This window comes from Anarrhichthys ocellatus, unplaced genomic scaffold (genome assembly GCF_004355925.1).
Source record: "Anarrhichthys ocellatus isolate YVR2014 unplaced genomic scaffold, GSC_Weel_1.0 scaffold108, whole genome shotgun sequence".
NCBI classification, from domain to species: Eukaryota; Metazoa; Chordata; class Actinopteri; order Perciformes; family Anarhichadidae; genus Anarrhichthys; species Anarrhichthys ocellatus.
In genome coordinates, this window is record NW_022280138.1 from 555,734 (window position 1) to 582,010 (window position 26,277).

Consider the following 26,277-nt stretch of genomic DNA (forward strand, 5'->3'; position numbering starts at 1 on the left):
TGAGTTTTAAAATACATCACTTAAGTGCAAATCTATTCATTTATATTATGATTACTTTTTTAATTGATTAATTTGTCAGATGAATATAATTAAGTATGGTAAAGTCTATAATTTCTGTGGTGACACACTTTTAACTCATTTTGACAGAGACATGTCATTCATCACTCCCTTATTAACTCCAGTCATGTCTACTTTTTACTATGTTTAATTAAGTGTTTCACACCTCAATGTTTGACGTGAACTTCAAGTTTGTGAAATCACGAATGGCTGAGGCTACATCCACACTAATACGTCATCGTGCACACAAGTGTTTCAGCACTGTTTTAGAAATAGTCTCCATCTACACTTAAACTGAAAACGCATATCACATTAAATTTAATTCAATTCAATTCATTTTCTAGAGCCCAAAATCACAAATTTGCCTCAGAGGGCTTTACAATCTGTACACATACGACATCCTCTGTCCCAGGACCCTCACATTGGAATCGGAAAAACTCCCCCAAAAAAAACCTTTAATGGGGAGAAACTTTAGAGAGAGCAACAGAGGAGGGATCCCTCTATCAGGATGGACAGAAGTGTGTTTGATGTCATGTGTACAGAATGAACAGCATAACAGAGTTACAACACATTCAATGCTTATGACATGAATTATTCATATAATGAGAGTAGTACGCAGAATAATGATGGAGTAAGTGTCCATTGAGCATTCACATACACTGGGGGTGCGTGTGGTGGTGTAAACAGGAAGCAGATTGATTGCTTGGTTACAGTATTACTGTTCTTCCTTTGGTAAAAGGTATTGTTTGTTTGATACTTAAGATCTTCCTCAATATTTCCCATACACACTAAAATAGACAGTTTTATTTTTCAAACTTAGTTACAAGGCTGCCTATAGGTATTGCTCTATATCTCTCACTATCACATCAAATTTGCTTTAAAATGATCCGTCACAAATCAAAGTTTTACTACATTATGGGTCAAGATATAGGTCAGCACGTGTCTCTAACATGTCTGTTCTGTCACTCATAGCTCTGCCGGCTGGCTGGAAGTCCTGGAGAGCATTTATGCTTTTCAGTTACAGTTTCTCCGTGAACTCCACAATAGTTATGCAGAACAAAATAAGCAATACTAAAAAAAGGAAAGTCCTCTGTAGGGCTGATAAGACACGCAGCACACAAAGCGCTCCAAAATAGCTTGCTTCTTGCACATGTAGGTAGTAGTAGAATAATAAAATGCAGAATTGAACTGCACAGCAGCTGCTAGCATAGACAACAAGGTCAGCAATGCCTGTAATCCTTTATCCATGTTAAATGAACCACTGGTAGTCGATCAGTAATCAATGCTGCTGTTGTTTGTTTTCTTATTAACGTGATTGCTAAGACCCAATCAAGTAGCGAACCTGGCTGTCTGTGTAATCGTTTTCAAAAGTCAGCCCCTCAACACTAAAAAGCAACTTAAAGCAAAAATATAACTGCATCAGTAGATTTTAAACGTCTCAGTTTTACGGGCTATTAATTGCTGGTGTAGTGTGGATACTAGGCATAAACGTAGCTAAAGATATGCCTTTTAAAACGGAAAGCTAGTAGTGTGGATGTAGCCTGAAATGTCAGAATTAGTGAGTACTTCAGCATGTCCAAAGACAGTGCCACATTCCATATTTGATTGTACTATTTACCACTTGTGATAACATCACAGTCACACACCAAAGTCACTGTCACTTGTCGCTGGGGTTTTCTTATTTCCCCAGACAAGGTATGAGATATAATATTTATCTTTCAGTTCAATCAGGTTCTGAATGCACTTGTTTTTTTTATTGTTATCTCTGTATATTTATAGATTTCTTCTTCATGACATTGAATTTGATTCCTCTTTTTATCACTGATAGAGTTGGGATTTTCAGGATTACGGCGTCTGACAAAAAACACATCTGCTTTCAGTTAAATAGCAAAAGCTGATCGCATAAGAACCACTGATTGCATCAGATATTCTGCATTCTACATTGATATGCTCAGTGTGCTTTGCAATTACTGTCTGACCTAAAATTCCATGGAATAGATAGTGATAAACACTGTGTGACGCCAACATCATCCTTAATTCCAGTCGCTGTATCCGCCCACAACAGAAGTTTAACCTGACACTGTGAGGTAAATCATAATGAAGCAAATAATGAAATAATAAACTCTGCTACAGTGTAGTTTGGTCCGTAGTTATATAGGCTAGGTGTGGCTGTAATCGATTCGGCCATGTAAACCATATACGTTTGAAAAAGGGAGCGGGGTCTTCAAGAATTTCTTTCAGTTGAGCAAGTTTGAATTGTTCTGTCGTGTCAGCTAGTATTGGTCATGTTTCATGCTGTCCCGAAACAGACAAGCAAGTGAAAAATTTGCGAATGAATGGGACATTTACGCATTAAACCCTCTGGTAGACAAACACTGTCACGTTTCTCAATTACCTTTAACTTATATTTATGCATGTACATGTAACACGCTACAGTCAGCTTGTCTGTTTTGGAAAGGTAAAAAAAAATTATAAAAAATTGTGGGACACATTTCCCAGCAATTCTGAAATTGGACAGGCGTGAAGTAAGGAGGTTTCAGACGTTTAATAATCCAATAAGCACTTCGTTTGAAGCACATATATCTTCCACATACTGATTTTGTTATAGAATCCTGAAATCCGTAAATTATCTTTCAGCTCAGTATTTTGAAACTCAGCTGAGAACCAAGCACCAAGCTGAATGCTGAATGAATAAATAAATGAGCTGATGTGGGGGATACTGTTTCAAATTAGTGTAGCACAAGGCTGAGGAACAGATCTGAATGTAGGAGATAGTGTTGGACAAATAACTGTATCATCTGTACACTTCTGTTCCCTTCTCCTCTCTTCATCTGTTAAAGACTCCTGTAGGAGCCATTAGTTAGGTCTGGATATTACATCTGTATATATTTGGAGCCTACCTCAGGTTGACCACGGGTGGCAGTGTGGATTAGTGTGGCAGGTAATTGATATATGGGGCACAGGTGCAACCGACAACTAATGATGCATAGGTGACGGGGAGATCACACGTTTTTTACCGCAAGCAAGACACACCAGACGGAGACCAGGAAGATAAGTTATATCATTATCTGTAAGGCCCAATCCCAATGTCCCCCCCTAAAGCCTCAAACCCTGAACCCTCAAGGACTTACTGACGTCACCTGATAAGTGGGTGAGTGTGAGAGACTGTGAGGACTTGAAATGGTGTAAATAGGAATGGGACAGCACTTTGCTGCAGCATGTCACGTTACCATGAAAACGACAAAAAATATGATGTACAACTGTGGGTATTCATTTTATACTTTGTACTCCCTGATTTGAACGTCTTCAGGCTCTTTCCTCACAAGATGAGAGGTAACTTCATAAAATATATTTACTCGTTTTTGTCAAAACGGCTTCAATGACAAAATCAAATATTTGATGAATAAATAAATAAATATCCCCCTGATTTCAAGTTAATTTTTTGTTCCATCTTTAATCCTTAATGTTTCTGAGTAAATTTATTATGACAGGCTGAGCCACGTGAGCCGTCCTCTTTGTTTACCTTTTTTTTTTTACTGCTCCATGCGTCCACTGGTTACCCCATGTTTAACGTCACACTGCAATGATTTGTGGGTAATTCTCTTAGGCAAAGTCAGCATCCTATGCTGATTTATGGAAAGGGTTCATAAAGGGCTCAAAATGTCTGCCAGAGAGCCCTCAAACACTCAAGGATTTGACAGTGGGACATCCCTAAAACCTCACGGACTTCGCGGGAGCACGCCTCAAAGTCCGTGAGTCCGTAAGGGTGGAGATTGGGATTGGGCCTATACATTAATTAAACGGGAACCTCACCCAAAAGTGAAAGAGCCTGGAATCTCTTTGTTGAAGCGAGTAAGAAACACGATCTTCTTCCGCACCCAGCCGAGTGGCTAGTTGCTGGAATCAGTCACTATACAAGTAAAAACCCCGATCTCACCTGGAGAATTGAAATCATTTGGATCACACATACACCTGGAAGGCAGTGCTTCAGGGGCCATCCGCGTGACTTCCGAAGGAGGGCGGCTCGATTTCACCACGTAAAGGAAGGAAAAATCACGGACACCGGGCGAAGGAGATCCCCGGATAGTACAGACTCCTGTATCGATCTTTGACATTGCTTGTTTGAATTGACATTGCGCTGTACACGCGGCAGTGGGCTGCTCCGAGGATTATCGAAGTCATTATCGATTATGTGGACTTTCTATGACTTCATGCAGATCGAAGGAAAAGATTAAAGCTCAACTTGCCATGTGATCATGAGTGTGTTGTGTGGACAAACAAAGTGCACAGGCTGTGTGCACGCTCTCAACATAGTGCAGCATTGGTGGAAGCGCCTCTCATAAAACAATTGGTTGAAAATGGATGATATGCATTGTGATACTGTTGAAACTGAACCCACAGAAATAAAATGTGATGCCACTGAAAAAAGAACAAGAAAGTTAACTTTGAAAGGAATCTCAATGGTGATGGAAAGGCTTCATAATTAAAGGAAATGCAATTTTGTACAAGCAGGCAAAATAAAGACAAAAATCTCAACACTCTTGGCTTCCAAGGAAAATGTCTCTGTTGTCCAACAAAACCTCAAAAGATTTAAAGGCCGATGTCAAAACTCTTCTGAACTCCATAAAACATTGTTCTCCGAGTTTCCTCTACCTGAGGAGCTGAGAAAGCAGGAAGCATGGTTTCATTAAAAAAAAGCTGTCAATGATATATTTATTAAAGAAATATCCACATGGCTGTAGGGAAATAGAATTGTACTTGATGCAAATGATGATGATGTTGATAATGATTATGAAAATGCAAATTCTGAGTGCCAAATAACATTAATCCTGGAGACAGTGTGTAATGTGTCAAGTAAAAGGTCAAGCAGAAGAAGTCAAGGTAAATCATCTGTTTCTAGCATTTCATCTGCATGCATAACCAATTCTTTGAGCTCCCAGAGACATTTACACAGGAAACGATCCCAGTCTCAAGAGGCAACATCCCTACTCAATGAGACATTGAAAGGTGGGAATATCTGAAAGAAATCAGTATCCCAGAATTGAACGCTGTTTAAATTTTGATCGGGACTAATGCACCAAAATGAATGGAACCCTGGTAAATAATCAACAGCCAAGATGATGGACCTTATGCCGTGAGGACCCTATTGGGGTGGGTTGTCAACGGTCCTTTGAGGGGCAATAGTGGTTGTCAGAAAAGCTGCTCGACTATATATATATGCCAATAGGATATTCGTTTGTCAGACTGGAAGAGCTGTTGGTCTCCTAGTATAATCAGGATTTCAATGAAAAGTCACTGGAGGAGAAGCAGGAGATGTCAATGGAGGATCTGAGGTTAATGGAGATCTTGGGGAAGTCAACGTGTATTTCCTACATACACATCGACTTCCCCAAGATCTCCATTAACCTCAGGTCCTCCATTGAGGAGGTCATTACTGCATGGACTTACCCTTCAAAGTGGATGACTTTCTAAAATCTTTGCCCACAGAGGAAGAAGCAATGCAGTTGGTAATGGACCTTGCTGACATATGCTCAAAGGGAGGATTTCAGCTGTTAAAATGGACAAGCAATAGTCAGGCTGTATTGTCCTCTATTCCAGAAGCAAAGCGGTCCAAAACAACCAGGCAGCTGCACTTTGAACAAGACAACCTGCCTGTAGAGATGGCTCTTGGATTGAATTTGTGCCCAACGTGACACTTTCACATTCAAGTAAAGTGAAGAAACGACCACATAAGACGTGGTCGATGGGACCGGCCAGTCAGTAACGGCACTAACCTTGGCACCATCCATCTGGATGTTCCCTGGAGACACGAGGAAGCCCAGGAAGAGGACGGAGCATTGGTGGAACTCACACTTCTCCGCCTTGACAAACAGCAGATTCTCCAGCAGCCGCTGCAGAACCGTGCTGCTGATGTTCCTTCTCACTCTTGGAAAAAAATCAAGATGTCATCCAGGTAAACAAACACAAATATATTCAACATGTCCCTTAGAACATCATTGACTAGGGCCTGAAACACAGCTGGGGCGTTGGTGAGACCAAACGGCATAACCCGGTACTCATAGTGGCCACTGGGAGTATTGAAAGCTGTCTTCCACTCGTCTCCCTCCCTGATTCTGACAAGGTGATAAGCATTTCTCAGATCGAGCTTAGAAAAAATGGAGGCTCCCTGCAATAGCTCAAAAGCAGAGGAAATTAGTGGGAGGGGGTATCTGTTCTTAACTGTGATGTCGTTGAGGCCACAGTAGTCGATGCAGGGACGTAGTGTCTTGTCCTTCTTACCCACAAAGAAAAAGCCAGCTCCTGCTGGAGACGAGGAGGGGCGAAAGAGTCTGGGGAGTTCTTGATGTACTGGCTCATCGCCTCCCTCTCCGGGGCAGATAGTGAGTAGAGGCGTCCCTTGGTAGGGGAGGTCCCGGCGAGGAGGTCGATGGCGCAGTCGTTGGGGCGGTGAGGGGGTAGGGAGGTGGCACGGGTCTTGTTGAACGCCTCCCTGAGGTCCAGGTATATGGGAGGAACCCCAGAGATGTCGGTGGTATCTGCAAATGAGCCAGGGGACTTGGAAGACACATTAGGGGATCGTGGTGCGAGTCGGGAGGAGTCACCGGGACCACTGGGGCCGGTGGACCTGGCGGTGCCGTCCCCGCCGGCGGCTGAGGGTTGAGACTGGCGAGCACCTGCTGCGTCTGGAGGCTGAGATCCCACAGCTGGTCAGTCATGGCGGTTTGAACCGCATTCTGGCGATCGTGAAGCTCCTGGACTCCGGTGACCAAACTGGAGAGCAATTGTTCGTGGTCGTACAGTCTCTTTCCTTGTGCTTGAAGAGCGAAACGCACGGCGCTGTCCTCTGCTGAGTCCGTCATGGTCAGATCGTTCTGTCAAGCCGAGGGGCAGATCCGGGACTCAATCGCAGACACAGACACAAGAGACGATGTGAAGTTTAAACTTAGGGATCTTTACTGGAAAAAAGGTCAAAAACAAACTTAAAGCGACTCCAACGGAGCGGGCAAAAATATCCAAAATAACAAAAGAAAGGCAAAGGTACAAATCAGGAGTAAACTCTGGAGCACCGAGCAAACACGAGGGAGACACAATAAAGGAACAGACAGGGAACGAACAAGGACGATCTGGCAACCAGAACAGGGAAAGGGAAAGCAGGGAAGTATATATGTGTGGGGTGATGAGGAGATTGAAGGCAGCTGGGTGGACTGGGCAGGTGAGTAGGATGAGTGTAATCAGGGGAAACAGACACACACAGAGACATGAGGAAGCTAACGGGATGTTACACAAACAGTATTTTACTTACCAGTTAAATTGCTTAGGTCTGGCAGGGGGCTGGAAAACCAAACAATCACATTACACACTTACTATTGTCCATTATGTCATAAACTGTAACCTTAAGCTGGTATGTATTGTATATTACCACAGTTAATAAGAATGACTTGCACCTGAAATCACCTGGAAGAATAAAATTTCAGTTATATCCTAAGGCCTCAGCATGCTTCAAACAAAGCTTGTAGAATTGACGATCTGACAGACATGGCCACTTTATGCAGTGATGTCCAGGTGTGTGGAGGTGGAGAAGATAAGCTGGGTTTGTGCCTCTCAAGTTCTCTTTCTTCTCTTGTGCTTTTCTCTACGACAGCAGGCTGTTGAGAGCATCAAAACTTACCAAAAGCTTGTTGATATCTCATTGCATTAAGAATATATGGACCAATGAACTTCTAGGGGCGTGGTCTTCTATAGCAATATATATAACATGTGGCCTAGCATCACGTCATTTGTAGCATATGTCCACATTGTGTCCTGTAACATACCCTCAAATTTAATTCCATATCACCACTAGGCGGCGATACAGTAATACGCCCATTTTTAGCATTTTTCGGCATTTTTCATAGTTTTCAGGCATTGTACTTTAACCAACACCTCCCACAGAATTTATGCGATCAACTTCAAATTTCGTCAGGATGATCTAAAGACATTACTGATGAAAAGTTGATAAAATGGTCTACTGCCATCGAACGATCTTTGTTTTATGTGGCGCCCTATTCACGCACTTCTCGCGCCATGAAAGAGGACGTTGTTGTAACTCCTAGGTACTTTAGTCAATCTGCCCCAAATTTCTTATGCATGATGCTGGTCCAGGCCTGAGCACATTTCCATGCTAACATTTTCACAAAGTCATAGCGCCACCTACTGGCAAAAGGAAATGTCAAGTTTTATACTTTGATGTACTCCTCCTAGGAAACTGCCCAGATCAGTCTCCAATTTGGTAAGGTAAGCTTTAAGACATTGATGATGCTTTAAAAAAACGTCTCCTGGGACCTTGCTCTAAAATTAACAGGAAGTCGGCCATTTTGATTGTGTGAATTTTTCCTTGATTTCTAGTCGCTATACTTTAACGAACTCCTAGGGACTTTGTCAGATCCACTTCAAATGTGGTCAGTACAATCTAAAGACCTTTGTAATTAAAAGTTGCTAAAAGCTTTACGTTTGATGGAATGGCGTAGCTGCGGCGTGGCGGCCATTTTACGTGATTCGCCATGACAACCTGCCCACAAACCCTCTTAATAAGTTCAGTGTTTGGGCCACTGTATTTATAGAATCCTGCTTACGGCCATGGTTATCCGTAGGTGGCGCTATGACTGTGAGTTAATATTGGCATGCAGAAGTCCTAAAGTCATGACAGTCATCAAGCATGTCAACTTTAGGACAGTTTTGACAAAGTACAGTTGAGTTACAACAGCTTGATGGATGATGGCGAACCATGTAAAATGGTCGCCACACAACGTCCATGTTGTTCGATGAAACCTCAAACTTTCAGTAACTTTTAATCACAAAGGTCTTAAGATTGTTCTGACCAACTTCTAAGTTGATCTGATTAATTCCCAAGGAGGAGTTTGTTAAAGTACCTGGAAATGGCAAAAACGACACTAGAAATTCATAAAAAATTCAAAATGGCTGACTTCTGGTTGGGTTTAGAGCATAGCCCCAAGAGACTTTTCTGAAGTCCAAATGTTATATATTTTGACCGTCGGACAATGCGTCCCGGAGTTAAACGTATTTTTCCTGCTGTACTCTGTGATGCTGGAAATTATGTAGCAAATATTCCACCAGTTCCTGTATCCACTATGTGGCCTTAGATAACACGCGAAAAAGATGCATCATGTTGCTCTCTATCAAGTGCACACCACATCATGTAAATGTCATGTAAATCGGATTCCGTTTGTCACATAAAGCTGACTTCCTGTTGCCAGTAGGTGGCACTACGACTTTGATTGAACATTGGCTTATAGACATCCTCACGCCATGACTGTTATCAAGTATGGTAAGTGTGGGACAGATTTGAGCAAGTCCAGTGGAGTTACATCAGCTTGTTGTTGCAACCCCAGAAAAAGACTTCTCTGATCTAAATATGTGCAAACTAAGATGTTTGGTGAGCAGAAATTGGATAAAAAAGGTTTCCAAATCCCGCTTGTACGTGGAGTTTTCATTAATAGTAAATTAATTCATTAATTGTTTTTGTTCATTTTGGAGCCAGGTCGTCAAATAAAGTAATTTCGTACAAAGTGAAGTTTGTTGAATAAAATCAAACTGCACCCAGCCTAATTCATACAGTATGATAGATTATTCTACATTTGCTCACCTTTTGGCTTAAACTTAAACTATACATTCTCCTATTTTTCCTCGACTCTTCCAGCTTTGAGTCACTCAGCAGTGATTGTCAGAGCTACCTGCACAAACAAACAGTTGGTTTTGAGACCTGCATTTACTTTGATATTCTGTTATGTTACTAACACTGAAGCGCATTCACACACATTCAGTTCTGAATGTGTTCTGACCAGTAGTTGAAGGGATATCTTGCGCTGTACCAGTATCAGACTTGCCTGACAGCAGTTTTCTCCTCTGTTTGCAGGTCATGAGCATCCTCGGCAACCCCAGCGGTGTATCCTCACAGCCACAACACGACTTCTCCATCTCACCACTCCACAGTGCCTTGGACTCCTCTCCATCCAACACCATCTCAGCCAGCTGCAGCCAGCGTTCAGCTGAGGCCTCCATTAAGACTGTGGACAGCCTTTCATCATCCCAGTCCTACTGCCCCCCCACATACAGCACCACTAGCTACAGCATGGACCCAGCTGTGGCTGCTGCCGGCTACCAGTACAGTCAGTATGGCCAGAGTGAGTCCCGCGAGTTCAGAATAAACAAACAACAGCAACATTTTGAAAATTTTCAAGACTCTCTATTGCTAACTGATAGAGCACAATTATCCCATTTAGTGAGAGACTAGTGGCTTGAATGCTGTAGTGGTTTAATTGACTTTCTGAACTGAATTTATTCACACAGAGTAGGTTCTTCCTTATCCTACTTTATACCAGCAAGTGCATCCCACATGCGCTTCGGCACACAAATACCAAATGCAGGTCCTCGGTGCAATGGGCACGACACACCTGACTAGCATGCTGCCTGCGCTCTGAGCCAGATTTACTGCAGCTTTTGATGCCGTTTTTAAGGTGTAGATGTAACGCATTCTGTCCCATGCACGTTTGCTAATTTATCAACCAGATGCATCAGGATGGAGTCACAGTTTGTGTGTCATTTGGGACAGAGCGGCTTTCTCCTCATTGCATATGTTTTACAAATGTTCTGAAGATCAGGCAGGGCTTCCACCAGTGTATTGTAAGCCTGCCGGCCTGCCTCAGAACCACGGAATTATTTATAAGATGTTTTTTTTAACCACAGTTGGAAAGTTGGGTGGATCGGTTGGAAACTTAGATATAATCACTCAAAAATGACACTTGGCCGCCTGCCCTGTCAAAAGATACTCTCCACCGGGTCTCTTCTTATTCTTCTGGCGGAAACCCTTGGTCAGAGTATGGCCCTTAGCATTTTCTTGGTAAATATGGCGTCAGTGTCAAGCTCTTTTGGAATCGCACCATGAGAACTGCTACTCTGCTAAACAGCGAGGCTTAATAGTTAAGAGCCAGTATTACCTTGTTGCCCAAAACATACCATTCAGGTATTCCTCCAGGTACAGGAATACAACCTTCACAGAAAAGATTTAAGCATTATTGCATTTGAAACTTGTGTAACTTGAAATTCTAAGAAAAAACTGTTTTTATTTAAAGTCAGTCTTATTGACATAGTTTTGGCAAATATACCTGTTAGCATCATGGATATATTGTTGCATGTACCAAGATTCACTCCTATGAAACTTGCTCATTGGGCACAAACATCAAAAATGTTTTTCAGGCTCCCCCAGACTTGCACATTTTGGGCCCATAGATCATTCAGTCCTTCTCTAGCCAAGCCTGTTGTGAGCATGCAGGTTAAGGTCTTCTTCTGGCTTATAGCTGGCTGACATCCTACTGACTCCCCGCACACATTAATGGTAGAAAAAAAAACTTGATTTTATTGGACTGTTGGTGCCAAAAATGTATTCTCTTTCTTACAATTGTGTATGAGTCTGTTTGGGACAGTGTGTGTGACATTACCTGCAATTCCAACTGAGGCAACTGTAGACCAAAATCAAGTCGAAGACCAGGGCTGTTCCTGGTCCTCTACACACCAGCATAATTCCAGAGATTATTCACATGGGCCCTTTGCTAAAACAGATGGGCCCAATTGTCGAAACCTGTGTCCAGGAGATAAACACGATTCCCTTTGGGATGAGATAAACAATTCATGTGTGCTGCCTACAGCACCATAACGAGGTGAAATGCAAAGAAGCAGGAAATTACTGGATGAAGCTATCTTTTGTGACTTAAGCATTGGCATCTGCAGCCATCTTATTTGGAAGTAAGAACGAGGGCCAGTGTACCCACATTGTTATAAACTGTGATGTTACCCTCGCTTTTAATTTCCAAATATATAAAATGGTAAATGCATTATTCTAGTTTGTTACAACTTTAATAGGGATTGGTTACAGGAATATAACATTAACTGCACTGAACAAAAATCATGCATTGCAGATTCACCCAATAAAAATATTATTTGTGCTATATTTTCCCATTTTACCACATCCCTTCTCTGTTTCGCTACATGAAGAGCACATGACTCTGCATTACCACTGAATGTTGTTATTAGGGATGTACCCAAATCCAAATATGTTATTCGGGACAGCACAAATAATATAATGGAAACAGATATTTCTTCTAAAAAGAGTTGCTCGGTGACAGCTGAACATTCTCAGCTGGACCTGGTCAACCTATACATTGAAAATGAAAATACTTTTAGCTGTATTTGTATATGTATGCCTTGAAAAATTGCATTGCCATGGAATATTAGGTTAGAAACACAACATTTTTCCAATTTAACGTGACTTCCTGTCCAGAGTAATACAGAGACAGAGTTGGTGAAACAGATCATTTAGTTGTTTGAACAGATACAGAGACATCATTTAGTTGGTGGAACAGATACCGAGTGTAACGGGTGTGGTAAGGACCCAGAAGCAGTACGACAGATACACTGAATAGTTGGAATCGAAGCTTTATTCTCAACTGAACACACAACAGGTAACAATCTAGGATATGCACAGGTGTAGAATCCTACACGGTAAGCCGTCAAGGGAGAAGGCAGACAGAACTCCGAGGAAACAGAGGCAGGACCTCGTTGTAGGGGACAGAAGGCTGAGTGGTTTACCGGGGCAGAGGCAAGACGGAGAAGTCCAAACAGGCAGGGTCGGTAATGGGAAATCCGTTGGCGGGTAAACGCTGCAAGGTCTGGCATGAATGCTGAGAACAATCTGGCAGTGAGTGTGTGTGAGACTGGGGTCTAAATACACTGCTCAAAAAAATAAAGGGAACACTTAAGCAACACATCCTAGATCTGAATGAATGAAATAGTCTTATTAAATACTTTGTTCTTTACACAGTTGAATGTGCTGACAACAAAATCACACAAAAATTATCATTCATTCATTCATTCATTATCCAAACCGCTTATCCTGTTCAGGGGCGCTGGAGCTGATCCCAGCTGACATTGGGCGAAGGCAGGGTACACCCTGGACAGGTCGCCAGTTCATCGCAGGGCACATGTAGAGACAGACAAACATTCACGCTCACATTCACACCTACAGGCAATTTCGAGTCTCCAAATAACCTGAGCTGCATGTCTTTGGACTGTGGCAGGAAGCCGGAGAACCCGGAGGGAACCCACGCTGCAACGGGGAGAACATGCAAACTCCACACAGAAGGACCACCCGGGATCGGGGATCGAACCCTCTTGCTGTGAGGTGATAGTGCTAGCCACTACACCACCGTACAAAAATTATCAATGAAAATGAAATTTATTAACCCATGGAGGTCTGGATTTGGAGTCACACTCAAAATTGAAGTGGAAAAACAAACTACAGGCTGATCCAACTTTGATGTAATGTCCTTAAAACAAGTCCAAATGAGGCTCAGTAGTGTGTGTGGCCTCCACGTGCCTGTATGACCTCCCTACAATGCCTGGGCATGCTCCTGATGAGGTGGCGGATGGTCTCCTGAGGGATCTCCTCCCAGACTTGGACTAAAGCATCCGCCAACTCCTGGACAGTCTGTGGTGCAACGTAGCGTTGGTGGATGGAGCGAGACATGATGTCCCAGATGTGCTTAATTGGATTCAGGTCTGGGGAACGGGCGGGCCAGTCCATAGCATCAATGCCTTCGTATTGCAGGAACTGGTGACACACTCCAGCCACATGAGGTCTAGCATTGTCTTGCATTAGGAGGAACCCAGGGCCAACCGCACCAACATATGGTCTCACAAGGGGTCTGAGGATCTCATCTCGGTACCTAATGGCAGTCAGGCTACCTTTGGCGAGCACATGGAGGGCTGTGCGGCCCTCCAAAGAAATGCCACCCCACACCATTACTGACCCACCGCCAAACCGGTCATGCTGGAGGATGTTGCGGGCAGCAGAACGTTCTCCAGACTCTGTCACGTCTGTCACATGTGCTCAGTGTGAACCTGCTTTCATCTGTGAAGAGCACAGGGCGCCAGTGGCGAAGTTGCCAATCTTGGTGTTCTCTGGCAAATGCCAAACGTCCTGCCCGGTGTTGGGCTGTAAGCACAAACCCCACCTGTGAACGTCGGGCCCTCATACCACCCTCATGGAGTCTGTTTCTGACCGTTTGAGCAGACACATGCACATTTGTGGCCTGCTGGAGGTCATTTTGCAGGGTTCTGGTAGTGCTCCTGCTGTTCCTCCTTGCACAAAGGTGGAGGTAGCGGTCCTGCTGCTGGGTTGTTGCCCTCCTACGGCCTCCTCCACGTCTCCTGATGTACTGGCCTGTCTCCTGGTAGCGCCTCCATGCTCTGGACACTACGCTGACAGACACAGCAAACCTTCTTGCCACAGCTCACATTGATGTGCCATCCTGGATGAGCTGCACTACCTGAGCCACTTGTGTGGGTTGTAGACTCCGTCTCATGCTACCACTAGAGTGAAAGCACCACCAGCATTCAAAAGTGACCAAAACTTCAGCCAGAAAGCATAGGAACTGAGAAGTGGTCTGTGGTCACCACCTGCAGAACCACTCCTTTATTGGGGGTGTCTGTCTTGCTAATTGCCAATAATTTCCACCTGTTGTCTATTCCATTTGCACAACAGCATGTGAAATTTATTGTCAGTGTTGCTTCCTAAGTGGGCAGTTTGATTTCACAGAAGTGTGATTGACTTGGAGTTACATTGTGTTGTTTAAGTGTTCCCTTTATTTTTTTGAGCAGTGTAGTAGGTGCAGCAGAGTGAGCAGGTGAGAGTGATGAGCTGATGAGGTGGGTGTGACTAGCAGGTGCACTGAATGAGCTGATTAGGTGAGTGAGAGATAGAGTGACAGGATAACCAGTTGGTGGCAGTAATGCACCAATTCATTGTTTGCCCACCGCCAATAAACCTCAAACAAGAAGAAGAAGAGTGGAAGGATAGCAGTGGCAGAGCTGTGAGACATAGGGTACTTCTCAAGTCTCTTAATTGCATCCCTGTTTCCCTCACTTGCGTCCTTTCCTTGCGTCTTAGTCCCTCCCACCAGGGATGCATGGAGGAAACCATGCAAGGAGAGAGGAACGAGGAAATATGTTTTAAGATTCCTCAGTTGCTTCACGTGAAGCGACGTCTGTTTCTGATGACGGAGGATCAGCTGATCACAGCGAGGAGCGGGGATGGAGGAGGGACCTCGGAGGAGCCATGAGCGAGGAACCACGAGAACAGACTTCCAGGAAGTGTTTTAACGGCCGACATGCCCCCTCATTGTTCATCAGTTATGTGATTGGACGCTGCAGCCGATCAGACTGACTGAGTTTAACACCAGAGTGAAGACGGATCACAGAAAAACTCAAGCTTTATATTTGATTAGGTTTCTGATTCACCGTCTGGTTTAAATAAATGTTCATTGTAGTCTGAACAACAAAACGACCACAAACAACTTTCTTCATTTATTAGAAAGATTTGTGTTTTCATAATCTCATGTTTCCCTCAATAACTTTTATTTTGAACACAATTAATGTCAGAGACAGCTGAGAGACGAAACACTTTTTACATCATTCCTGAGTGTTTGATGAGTTTTATCATTTAAGAGAAACAATAATCATATTCTGGGTTATTTAATAATGACGCCACAGTCACGATTTCAAAACGTACAGACGCAAATAATTCATAAATAAGACGATCACATTTCGCCCGTAGAAATGGATCCTGCGCTTATAAACAGAACACAGGACACAGTTTGTTAACAGACTACAGAGAGAAATACCTCTACAGTGGTGAATACTGTATGTCTTTAATAATTATTCATATTATTAGTTACTGTTATTAAGTACAGTGATCATGTGAACAGACACAAACTTCTCAAAAGTCTCTCCAGCTGTTAAAGCCGACTGACAGCTGATCCAGCTGTGATCATCAGCCACCGTCATCAGAAACAGACGTCGCTTCACGTGACACAACTGAGGAAAGGACGTCTCATGTATCTTAAAACATATTTCCTCGTTCCTCTCTCCTCGTATGGTTTCCTCCATTAAGAGATTTGAGAAGTACCCAGAGACATCATTTAGTTGGTGGAACAGATACAGAGACATAATCTAGATGGTCGAACAGATACAGAGACAGATAATTTAGTTCGTTGAACAGATACAGAGACATAATTTAGTTGGTGGAACAGATACAGAGACAGATAATTGTGTTGGTTGATCAGATACAGATAAGAGTCAGTTTTTTTTGGCCAAGTATGGTATTGGTATTGGCTTAGTAGTGGAAAAGAGGGGAACATATAAGTATTACATAATATATATATATAAAAAGCACCGATGACCAACAATAAAATAATAAATATAACGTCTTTACACAATATATATTCTGTAAATTGTAAACAAAACAAATAAATGAAATACCTAATGGATGTACAAAGACTGTTTGCTGATGTACAGTATGTACAATTCATATTAACAGTGATAGATATATGTACATTATTAAAAAATGTGTGCATTAAAGACTGTGCAATTATAATCTATAACAACAGCACTGGATATTTTGGTGTTTGAGGGTTATTAAAACCTCTTAAACCCTAGCCCTATTTTTAGGCCTCTGCTCGAAAATTGCATACCCATACTAAAAAGACTTTAATTCTGTAACTACAAGGTCTATTTTAATAATTGTGATGCTAGAATAAAGGTAACACGTGTGAGATGTGTTCATATGTGAAAATATTGTGTATATGTTACTGGTTAATAGTGAATGAAGATGGCACACAGCTCAAATTGAAAAGTTTCAGGTTCGCCTGAAAAAAAGCATTGAAAGCATGAATATCTTTTTTTAATGATGCAGGTGTAAGCTAAAACTCTCCCAAATCATAGCACAACATGTCAGAGGGCTGTATAAAAAGATGTGGCTTTGATAAAGTGAAGCAAACAAAAGTTATAGAGTTTATTGTGTCAGAGAGGTCGCGGGAGGTGAAGCAGATTTGTTATTTTGGAACCTGTTCCATTATACTTTTATATACTATATAACTATATATTTCACTTGTTTTATCTATAATATTATTCAATCTATCCAAATACAAGCAGTTTGGCATCATTTTGAGAGCCTGTGGCCTCTCTAAACCCTCTCTGTGTCTGTGAGCCATGGCTCAATTCTCGTCTGCCTGTGTGTATGTGAAGCCCTTGTGAGCCTATGCTTGGCCAATCCCAGACTACGACACCTCTTTAGACGCGCCAGAGTCCCATACATGGAGTGGTGGCAACATGACTTTGATTGACAGAAAAAAAACAGAAACGCGCCGTGCGTCGCCCTGCGTAAAAGCTGATTCGCCAAAAGTGAAATCTCTTTCCCCACGGTCCCCCAGGCTCGTCTGACCCCCCTTACTCCAGGGAACACAGGAAGGACAGAGCAACAGTGTTTTAGCTGGCAAAAACGGAATATCAAACCTGTTGCTTCATGATTCATCTCAAGGAACGAAGCATTTATGGTTTATTCTGCGGTGGAGTAGCTCGGTTTTGTGGTGCATGTTGGCTGTAGGATTGTAATGGTTTCACGGAGAGACATTCTGAAGATATCTATGGATTCTGTGTCGAATGCTCATGCGTTTTGATATCTCGGTTAGCCGTGTTAGCGGTTAGCATTTCCTTTGTTCAGCTTTGTAGGAGTGCATGGCTCGCAGAGTGATGCCGAAAAATATTGTGGTATATCTTCTAGATATGATATTAGTTTGTGTATACTTGTGTTTGCAGTGTGTAAAATGGCTGGTATGATGATTTTGCCCAGACTTTTTTCGTTAATTCGGTATATAATATGTGCGGAGCATTCATTATATTTGTTTATAAAAGTGCATTCTACGACATGCTACCACGCTATGCGGTCTCGCTCGAACCCCAAATGGGGCTCGTTCGTCACCAGAAGGATGTTAACTGTTCATCAGAGTGATGGCCTTTTGGATGAAATCGTTCTTGTGTCTGGATGTTTTGGTCGACAGTGTTCCCGGAGAAAAGATCCTGAGAATGTTGTGTCCAGGGGCTGAAGGGTCTGCAGTGATTTTTCCTGCCCCCTTTCTGACTCTGGACTTGTATAAGTCCTGGATGGAGGACAGGGTTACATCAATGATTGTTTCTGCTGTATTGACTGCCATGTTTGTTGGCTGATCCAATCCACACAGTGATGGATGAGCAGAGAGCAGACTGGATGGTGCAGAAATATGTCAGCAGCTCCTGAGGCATGTTGAACTTCCTGAGCTGGAGCAGGAAGTACATCCTCTGCTGGGTCTTTTTACTGATGGTGTCTATGTTGAAGGTCCATTTGAAGCTTAAGAGCATTAAAACTCCCGGCTGTTCTGACCACACCAGAGGGCCAACTGTTCAACCTTCCGTTTGTGTGCTGACTTGTCACCATCCCGGATCATGACAATGACCATTATGTCGTCTGCAAACTTGAGGAGTTTACCAGACAGGTCTCCTGAGGTGCAGACATTGGGGTAGAGGGAGAAGATCAGTGGGGAGAGCACACATCCCTGGGGGGTGCCAGCGCTGATGATCCGGTCTCTGGATATGTTTTTCCCAGGCGGCAACCTCCGTTACTGAAAAGTAAAGCCAATGGGGAAGTGTCTTAAACTTGTATTATTTAAAATGGCCAACAGTGGGCGACTCCTCTGGTTGTATAGAGGTCTAAGAGAAAATGACTCTACTTCTCTCTTGATTTATTACCTCAGTAAACATTGTAAACATGAGTTTATGGTCTCAATCTCTAGTTTCAAGTCTACTTCAATACAGCATGATGTTCATTTAGTAAATGATGGTCCATTTAGAGTCAAACAGACCATAAAGCAGGGTCCGCTTTAGGGCGGGGCTACCTTGTAATTGACAGGTTTCTACCCCTAACAGAGCTGTATACAGCGTATCTACGTCACACCTACTCAGTCCAATTATGATTTCCGTTCACTGGTTGCAAAAGTCAAGATGGGGATGGTCGTAATCCAAGATGGCGACAGCTAAAGAGCTGAACTCGAGGATTCATAACAGCAGTCCACAAACCAATGGGTAACGTAACAGCAACTACACAGCAACTACGTCAACTTCTTATACAGTCAAAGGAATTTCCCCAGCCTCACCTGCAGCCTCTTGTCTCTCAGAAAGTTTGTGATCCATTGACAGGTGGAGGCTAGGACAGTTAGCTGGGTGAGTTTGGATTTCTGGGATGAGAGTATTGAATGCCAAGCTGAAGTCCACAATCAGGGTTACTGGGTATGTCCCTGCAGAGTCAGGGTGTTGCAGTGCAGTCACACATTTACTGCATCATCCACTGACATGTTTGTCATTGTGTACCTGGCCTGCTTGTATGTCTGTCCCCACTACTGTAGGCCTCCTCCTTGGCCTGACAAAGCTGTCTGAGTTCTGCAGTAAACCAGGGCTTATTGCTGTGGTATGTGCAGAATGTTTTAGTCGGCACACGTCTTCACAAAACCTGATGTAAGATGTCACAGTGTAATGTCCCTATAGTCTACACTTCTACTTAGCATTGAATGTAAACCATAAGGTGTGTAATTGTCCAATCCTTCGTTGCTGCCAAACATCCTTCTCACCAAAGTAACTGCTGAGATTTTCCTTCAAACTGAGTCTAATAAACAGTACGATCGCTAAAACATGACAGTAAAACTGTTTTTTTTATATATCAAAAAGCTTTTCTTTAAGAAAATATCACTGATGCTACAACTGATCCTCTGTGACGGTTGTGGTTTGGCTGTGGTCCTCCACCCCCACCTCTCCCTCCTGCAGACAGATTTAACAGTTTACTTCAGACATTTGACTCTTCTCTTGTTCTAATGCAGGAAGCTCCTGACAGATTAAAGTACATACTGTCAAAATAGCTGAGGCGTGTGAGTGTGTGTGTTCACCTGTGTTTGTGCATGTGTTCATGCGTGTTAGTGTGTGTTATCAGATAGGCTCAATCTTGGAGGCAAAGGACTCTCAGCGTTCCTGCTCAACAGGGATTTAAGGTATAAAGCTGGTTGACAGGAAAAACAGCTTCCTTTAGAGGTCTTCACTAAACCCTTGTGAAACACACACAAACACACACACACATGCTGCTCCCACACTTGCTGTTGAGTTGACTGGCATCTTGGCAGACAGACCTGCCCACCCATAGGTGCTCTTCTTTCTCTCATCCTTCAGCACAGAGTGACAGCTTCCTTTCTGTGCACACTAGCATCCTAACTGAAATGCCTTGCTTATCTTCCCGTGATAGCCCCACACACATGCACACCCAAACACACCATGTCACATCACATCTGCTGTCAGCTCTCCTCTCTCCTGCCCTATAAAAGAGAAGTTATCACCAGCTAAACCAGGGAGGGGCAACATCCACCACTCAGACAGAAAAATACATTGAGCATTAATGCCAGCTTTGCAAGAACCTCAGTTATTCTAGTGGCTGCCAGTCTTTTTGTTTGTGGAGCCAAACTGTTGGCTCCTTTTGTGTGTCTGTCATACATAGTGTTCTCTTGTCAATCAGTATGATTGCTGCTGCAATATAATGCATGTTGAAGTATAGGGATATTCAGTGTTCACCAAGTTGTCACCAAATCTTGAGCAGCGCCAAACCAAAATAGAATGTAACTACTAGGAAGTATTTTGTGAATCAGCCTGATTCATTTGCTTCCTCTGTGCCATATAGCGCCATTGTTATCCAAAAGGTAATAAAACACATCATCATTGTATTGTTTCCATGAACACAGACACTGCTGTTTATTTGGAGTCAATCCCCCATACAAGGTACTGCTGCCACATATACTCACTAGAGCAAAACAACAGTCTGCCTCCAAGAAAATACGTTTGTTTACGACTCATTTGTTTTGTCAGATAAGTTTTTGAAACATAAATGTTGCCTGCATTATGTTAACTGGCAACATTTTTTACCATCCAGTAAAAGCTAAGTTCATGTAAAGAACTTTATATTTGTGACCTGTTTTCAAAGATTTATGTCTTCAGTTACAACCAATTTGTCTGTTGATATTAGGGATAATTCAATCATTTTAGTATCATATATTATTATTGTGTACCTGTGTATTTTGTCATACATATTTGAAACACAAATTTGAAAACAGAAGTTCCCATGAAAGTTAGGTTCCATGTCTCATTTTTCAGCAGAGACATTTTTGGTGTCAGTTGTCATTTTTCACTCAGTGTAAACAACATATAGCTTCAATGAAGACCTAGAACAATATTCAAGCACACACACACTGCCGCTAACTCAGAAGTTTGGGGTTACCTGTAATTTTTATGTTTTTCTTTCTTTCCTTCAATAATAACTATTTTGAGAGAGACAACTATGTTTTAATTTAGACTCCAAATGTATTATTTACATTTGAAATAGTTTTGGCCCCAAAGGAAAAAGAATGAAATGATTAAATCTTACATTTAGTCGATGTCCCCACAGTGTTGCATGCCGGGAGAGAATACTGTTGTAACCAATTTTCCCCCAAATACCCTGCTATTTTCCAGTTAAACCAGGGGCTGAATAGGTTTAAACTGTGATTTGTCAGTATGTTTAGCTGATATTCGTTGATCCAATTCCAATAGTGCTAACCCTACACAGACTTTATTGTGAAGTTTGAAGAATAGTGTTGCTTAACCCTTCTGTTAATATTCCAGCTAGTTGGCTGCATTATTGTGCACTTGACATTGAAGAGGACCTTATTCCGATTTAAATTTCCACACGTCTTTTACCAATAACTGGTGATTTTTTCCATTCTTATTCAACTTATTAACAATGTACAGTGTTTTGTTCACCAAGCACAAAAAATCTACAATTTAAATGCCTGAAAGACAATTAAAAGAATTATAAGTAGTCCTCTAGCCATCTGACTGTAATGAATCCAGCTTTTGTCACTGGTGACCCCAAACTTTTTAGTGGTAGTATATAAAGATATATATATAGACATTAACTCTGTCTCCTGTCTCCGATCTCCTCCAGCTGCTGTTGATTACCTGGCAAAGAACGTCAGCCTGTCCAGTCAGCGCAGGATGAAGCTGGCCGACCACTCAGCTGTACTGGGACTGCTGCAGGTCGAGACTGGCCAGGCCTACTAGTACTCATCAGACATGCATGCAACATGACACCTGGTCACCAGCACAACCCGCACCTCCTGTTACCATCCATACAAATCTCCCAGAGACCGTGTGTGTGTGTGCATTGGGCTGATAATAAGCTTTTTTATACTATATTTCATGTAAGTGTTTCTCCAGTGGTTAAGGATTGAATGATACAGCTGTCCAAGCTTTAAACATTCCCCATGGGACCAACCAAATCCACGACAAGGATTTCCACTGTTACAAAAATTATTTTTTATTTGTTGTTTTTATTGCACTACATTTTGTACACAGCATTGGTGGATTCTAACTCAACTGGATAACTATAAACTAGTGATATAAACAATTACTTTGTGAACCCTGAGCAAAGTATTTTGGACTGGGTGTAATCTATTACTTGCTATTTAAAATATATTTGACTAAAACAGCTTTTATGTGAGTCAGCAAAACACTAAATTATGTATTATGTCATCCTATAATGATGTTTTTTTTGTCTCAATTCATGGCACCCAGTGTGAATTCCTGTCAGTTTGCACCTATTGTGTCGTTGAATTGACATTAAATACAATTGTTCACATCCAAAACTTATTTCGAAATTCAGTCTGAACACACCTTAACGGAACACAGTCCGGTTTCACCTTCATTATCACTAACATTCACATCAAGCGTGTACTCCACACTGCATCACAGATGAGTAGTGAAAATTTAAACAAAAACAAGATTGTGAGCTGCTGTCTTGAAAAACTGCAACCCAAATAGGCTGTTTGGTACGGCCGGGTATCGTTTACAAAATTATAATGACAGTACCAATACCCTTAAAGTAGTACCAATAACAGTACATTACTTCATTTGATACCCATCATGTTAATGGCCGCCATCATCAGATCTACTGTGGTGGGACTGCAAGTTTAAATTGTTAGCTCTCTCAACACTGTTGCAGTTGTTAGTTCTGTTCACTCTGTTAGCACCGTTATCTGCTAGCCACTGGATCAGACATCTCCCAGTTTAAGAACTTGGATGTACAGTATAAAGAGAACTGGATACAGCTTTGGGGGCGGCATCCCTTTCATTCCCTTAAAAGTTGCTCAGTGGCGCATGAAGCAAAAATAGTTAAACTTCAATGTCAAGAATTCCGATAGAAATCTTCCGCATTATGTGGCCCAAAGATCATGCGCACTAGCGTTTTCTTTAACTGGGCCTTCCAGCCCTTGGTCCAGCCTTGTTTTCGGGCTCATTCACATGAATAGAGGAAGGAAAATAACTCTAAAATGCCAGGGCAACCCTAAAGACTTCATATTTGTTACGTGAAACTGGTCATCTTTATAGATATTGAATATCAGCACAAAATATTGGCAGCTTAAAAAGAAAAAATATGTCAGCTTTCAGGCAACCAATGTGTGGAAGGATGTGATGGAGATAACACCTCTGTAGCAGACTGATATGGACTAATTCAGCCATTCCTGAAGAGATTCAGTCCCTCTTATCAACAACAAGACCTCCTGAAGAGCTTTGGCAATAGTTGGAGGTCAAACAAGCTCCTGACATTTCTCCCGGCAGCTTGGTACAAATATTTACTGTTTTGTTCTTCATTTCATTTTGTTTGATGTCTGTTGCATTTACCTAAGGACACAACGACTGGGTTGTACTATAACTCGCCAACTGTCCTTAATGACTCTTTATGTAAGAAATTCATTTTGAGTTTTCCAACAAGAAAAGTGCACTCATTGGTGTGCAGATCTCCACCAGATATGTCTGCCATGACCACTGCTGTAATAATGGATTGAATACAAACCAAATGCCCCCCCTCTAGACCGCAAGCGTATCAGAAGCGTTTTTCACTCACACATCTCACGCAGCAGATACACTCTCATTTTAATCTATGCAGCTGTCTGCACCAGTTCCGTGCAGCTAAACTGCAGTTCACGGTGTAATATTTTCTGTTGACTGTTTTTAGCTTCCTCTGAACAGAAACTGTCAGTTCTGCTGTGTGTTTAGTTCCGTTAGCTGTTAGCTCTGTAAGCTGTATTGGTCCTGTTGTTAGCTTTTTCTCATTGGCCAACTCAGCAACCGGCAGATGCTGCTATGTAAGTTTCTCCCTTTCACCAAACTAAGACTAGCTTAATTGCATTGTCAACTCATCTGAAAACAAAATAAAAGCGTTTTGATAAGTCTTTCCACTGTACCAACAATTACCAACTGCTTTGGTCAAAATAAACCCTTAATTCACAGTTCGATGTGAAATTATGCTAGCTCTACACACTGTTTATTCTCACCGTCTCTCCCACTCCCCGCTAAGCAGCTCTCGTTCTTTGGAGGCATACCATTTAATTAGCTAAATAAATTGTCAAAGTTTGCAATACTGCCCAGCGGCTGCTAACAGCTAACTAGTGCTTCTCCCACCATATACATGCACGTTCAGTTCAGTTTGTCATTTGCTAAGCGATAGATACATATATACATACATACACATTTGTCTTACCTAATCGTGTAAATCATGGGTCCAGCAGTATGCGAGAATAGCCATGGACAGACAGACACAGGCAGAGATCCACACAAGAATATACAACCGAATACATGATCTCCTGGCGGGATAATAATAATTACAATTGGACTAGTATATTTTAATTTCATAAGTACCTTTTATTCTTGCTGAATGTGGTCCTTGAGGAAATGTGATGGTGTGCAGATTATACATACAAACAAGGTTATTGACAGCCATTGTACAGCAGGGTTGTGCAATGAAATGTTTCTCTTATCAAACCTAATGTTCATATTGAGCCTACCTGAAAATTGTTTACCATTCATGTTTTCATGTCATCTGCTCATGACAACTAAAGTATGGTTTACAATGGATACAGATTGCACCTAGATAGTGCCTGTCTCTGAAATCCAGAGGTTTTCTAAGGGAACTAGGGGGGAAACAGGAATTTAATAAAATCAGTAAAATGTATCAGTAAATGAAGATACCATATTGAGTGTCAGTAAATAAAGATATAGTTCTCAAATAATAGACTTAACCTCGACTACAGAGTGAACCAGGCTTACATTGGAGACACATTTTTTTTTGTTATTCCCCTATGAGTATATTTCATCATATTTTAGTAAAAGAAGCCCCCGTTTTCTGATCTGCTCTTGTCTTAATTTGCAATTGAAGCAAACTCAACACTTTATCCACTTGTCTTGATAAACTCTCTCTTTCATTGTTCTTTTGATCACTGATAAGCATGAGTGTAGAGTTCTAACTGACACAAGCTCCGCCTTCTACTGGAGTCTATGGGTAATACGAGCAACCACGAGCACGCGTTCGGCCACTGAAAACTAGCATAACCGTCCAATCAGGACATGCCAATCCGAATACTTACCACAATATATAAGGCAGCACACTCAACATCTAGGGGGCGGGTGTGGCCTAGAGGGTCTTCCGGCTCCTCCAGCCTGAATATTGAAGTGTCCTTGGGCAAGGTTGGCTGCAGTCGGTCAGGATCAGTGTGGTTGGGTCGATGGTATGTCACTGCATGCATTGGGTTCCACCCACTGTACCCATAGATTCCATTCGAGGGCGGATCCAGTGTGAGTTAGAACAAAGGTTACAAGGTTGTTACCCTAGATCTAAAAGCACAGGCGGAGCCCTATGCCAAGGGGGCCCAGCTGCTCCTACGCAGCACGCTGAAGAAGGTGTAAGATGTCAAGCAGCGATTTGTGCTGCCTTATAAACTGGAGGGTTTGCACGTATTTGAGTAGGCACGTCCTGATTGGCCGGCTACACTAATGCAAATTATCAGTGGGTGAAGACATGCTCCTGGTTGGGGCATATGGAGACCCATAGAGTCAAGTTGTGGGCTCCGCCTGTGCTTAAAGAACTAGGGTTACAATTTCGTAACGTTGTTTTGTTCACTTCCTGCAGAAATCTTTCAAATTAAAACCTCCCAGCAAACCTTCCAGCGAAATCCTTACCTCTTAATGTGACGATAATCATAACAATAATTATAATAAAAATAACTAAAGGAAGACTTGTGTTTTATTTACTGTAGCTTTGTTAGGCTACAGTAAATAAAACACAACTCTTCCTTTGATGAAAAAAGCTGCAGTAGAGGAAAACTATGAGTTATAACACTATAGTATCTTAACAGTAGAAACAGTGTTTTTATTTTAATACCAGCTTTAAAT

General features: G+C 42.1%; 1 protein-coding gene across 2 annotated transcripts in view; it reads left to right on the forward strand.

The window, feature by feature from the left end:
• Window positions 1–25,798, forward strand: part of LOC116399328 (paired box protein Pax-7-like) — an 87,873-nt gene extending 62,075 nt beyond the window's left edge. The window contains exons 8-9 of one of the 2 annotated variants that reach the window (XM_031876412.1): window positions 9,971–10,238; window positions 21,995–25,798. In XM_031876412.1, the coding sequence (XP_031732272.1) occupies window positions 9,971–10,238; window positions 21,995–22,110 (384 nt within the window). In that variant the 3' untranslated portion in view covers window positions 22,111–25,798. The remainder of the gene's footprint in view (window positions 1–9,970; window positions 10,239–21,994) is intronic. The other variant, XM_031876413.1, reaches the window with a different exon arrangement.
• The last annotated feature ends 479 nt before the right edge of the window (window positions 25,799–26,277 follow it).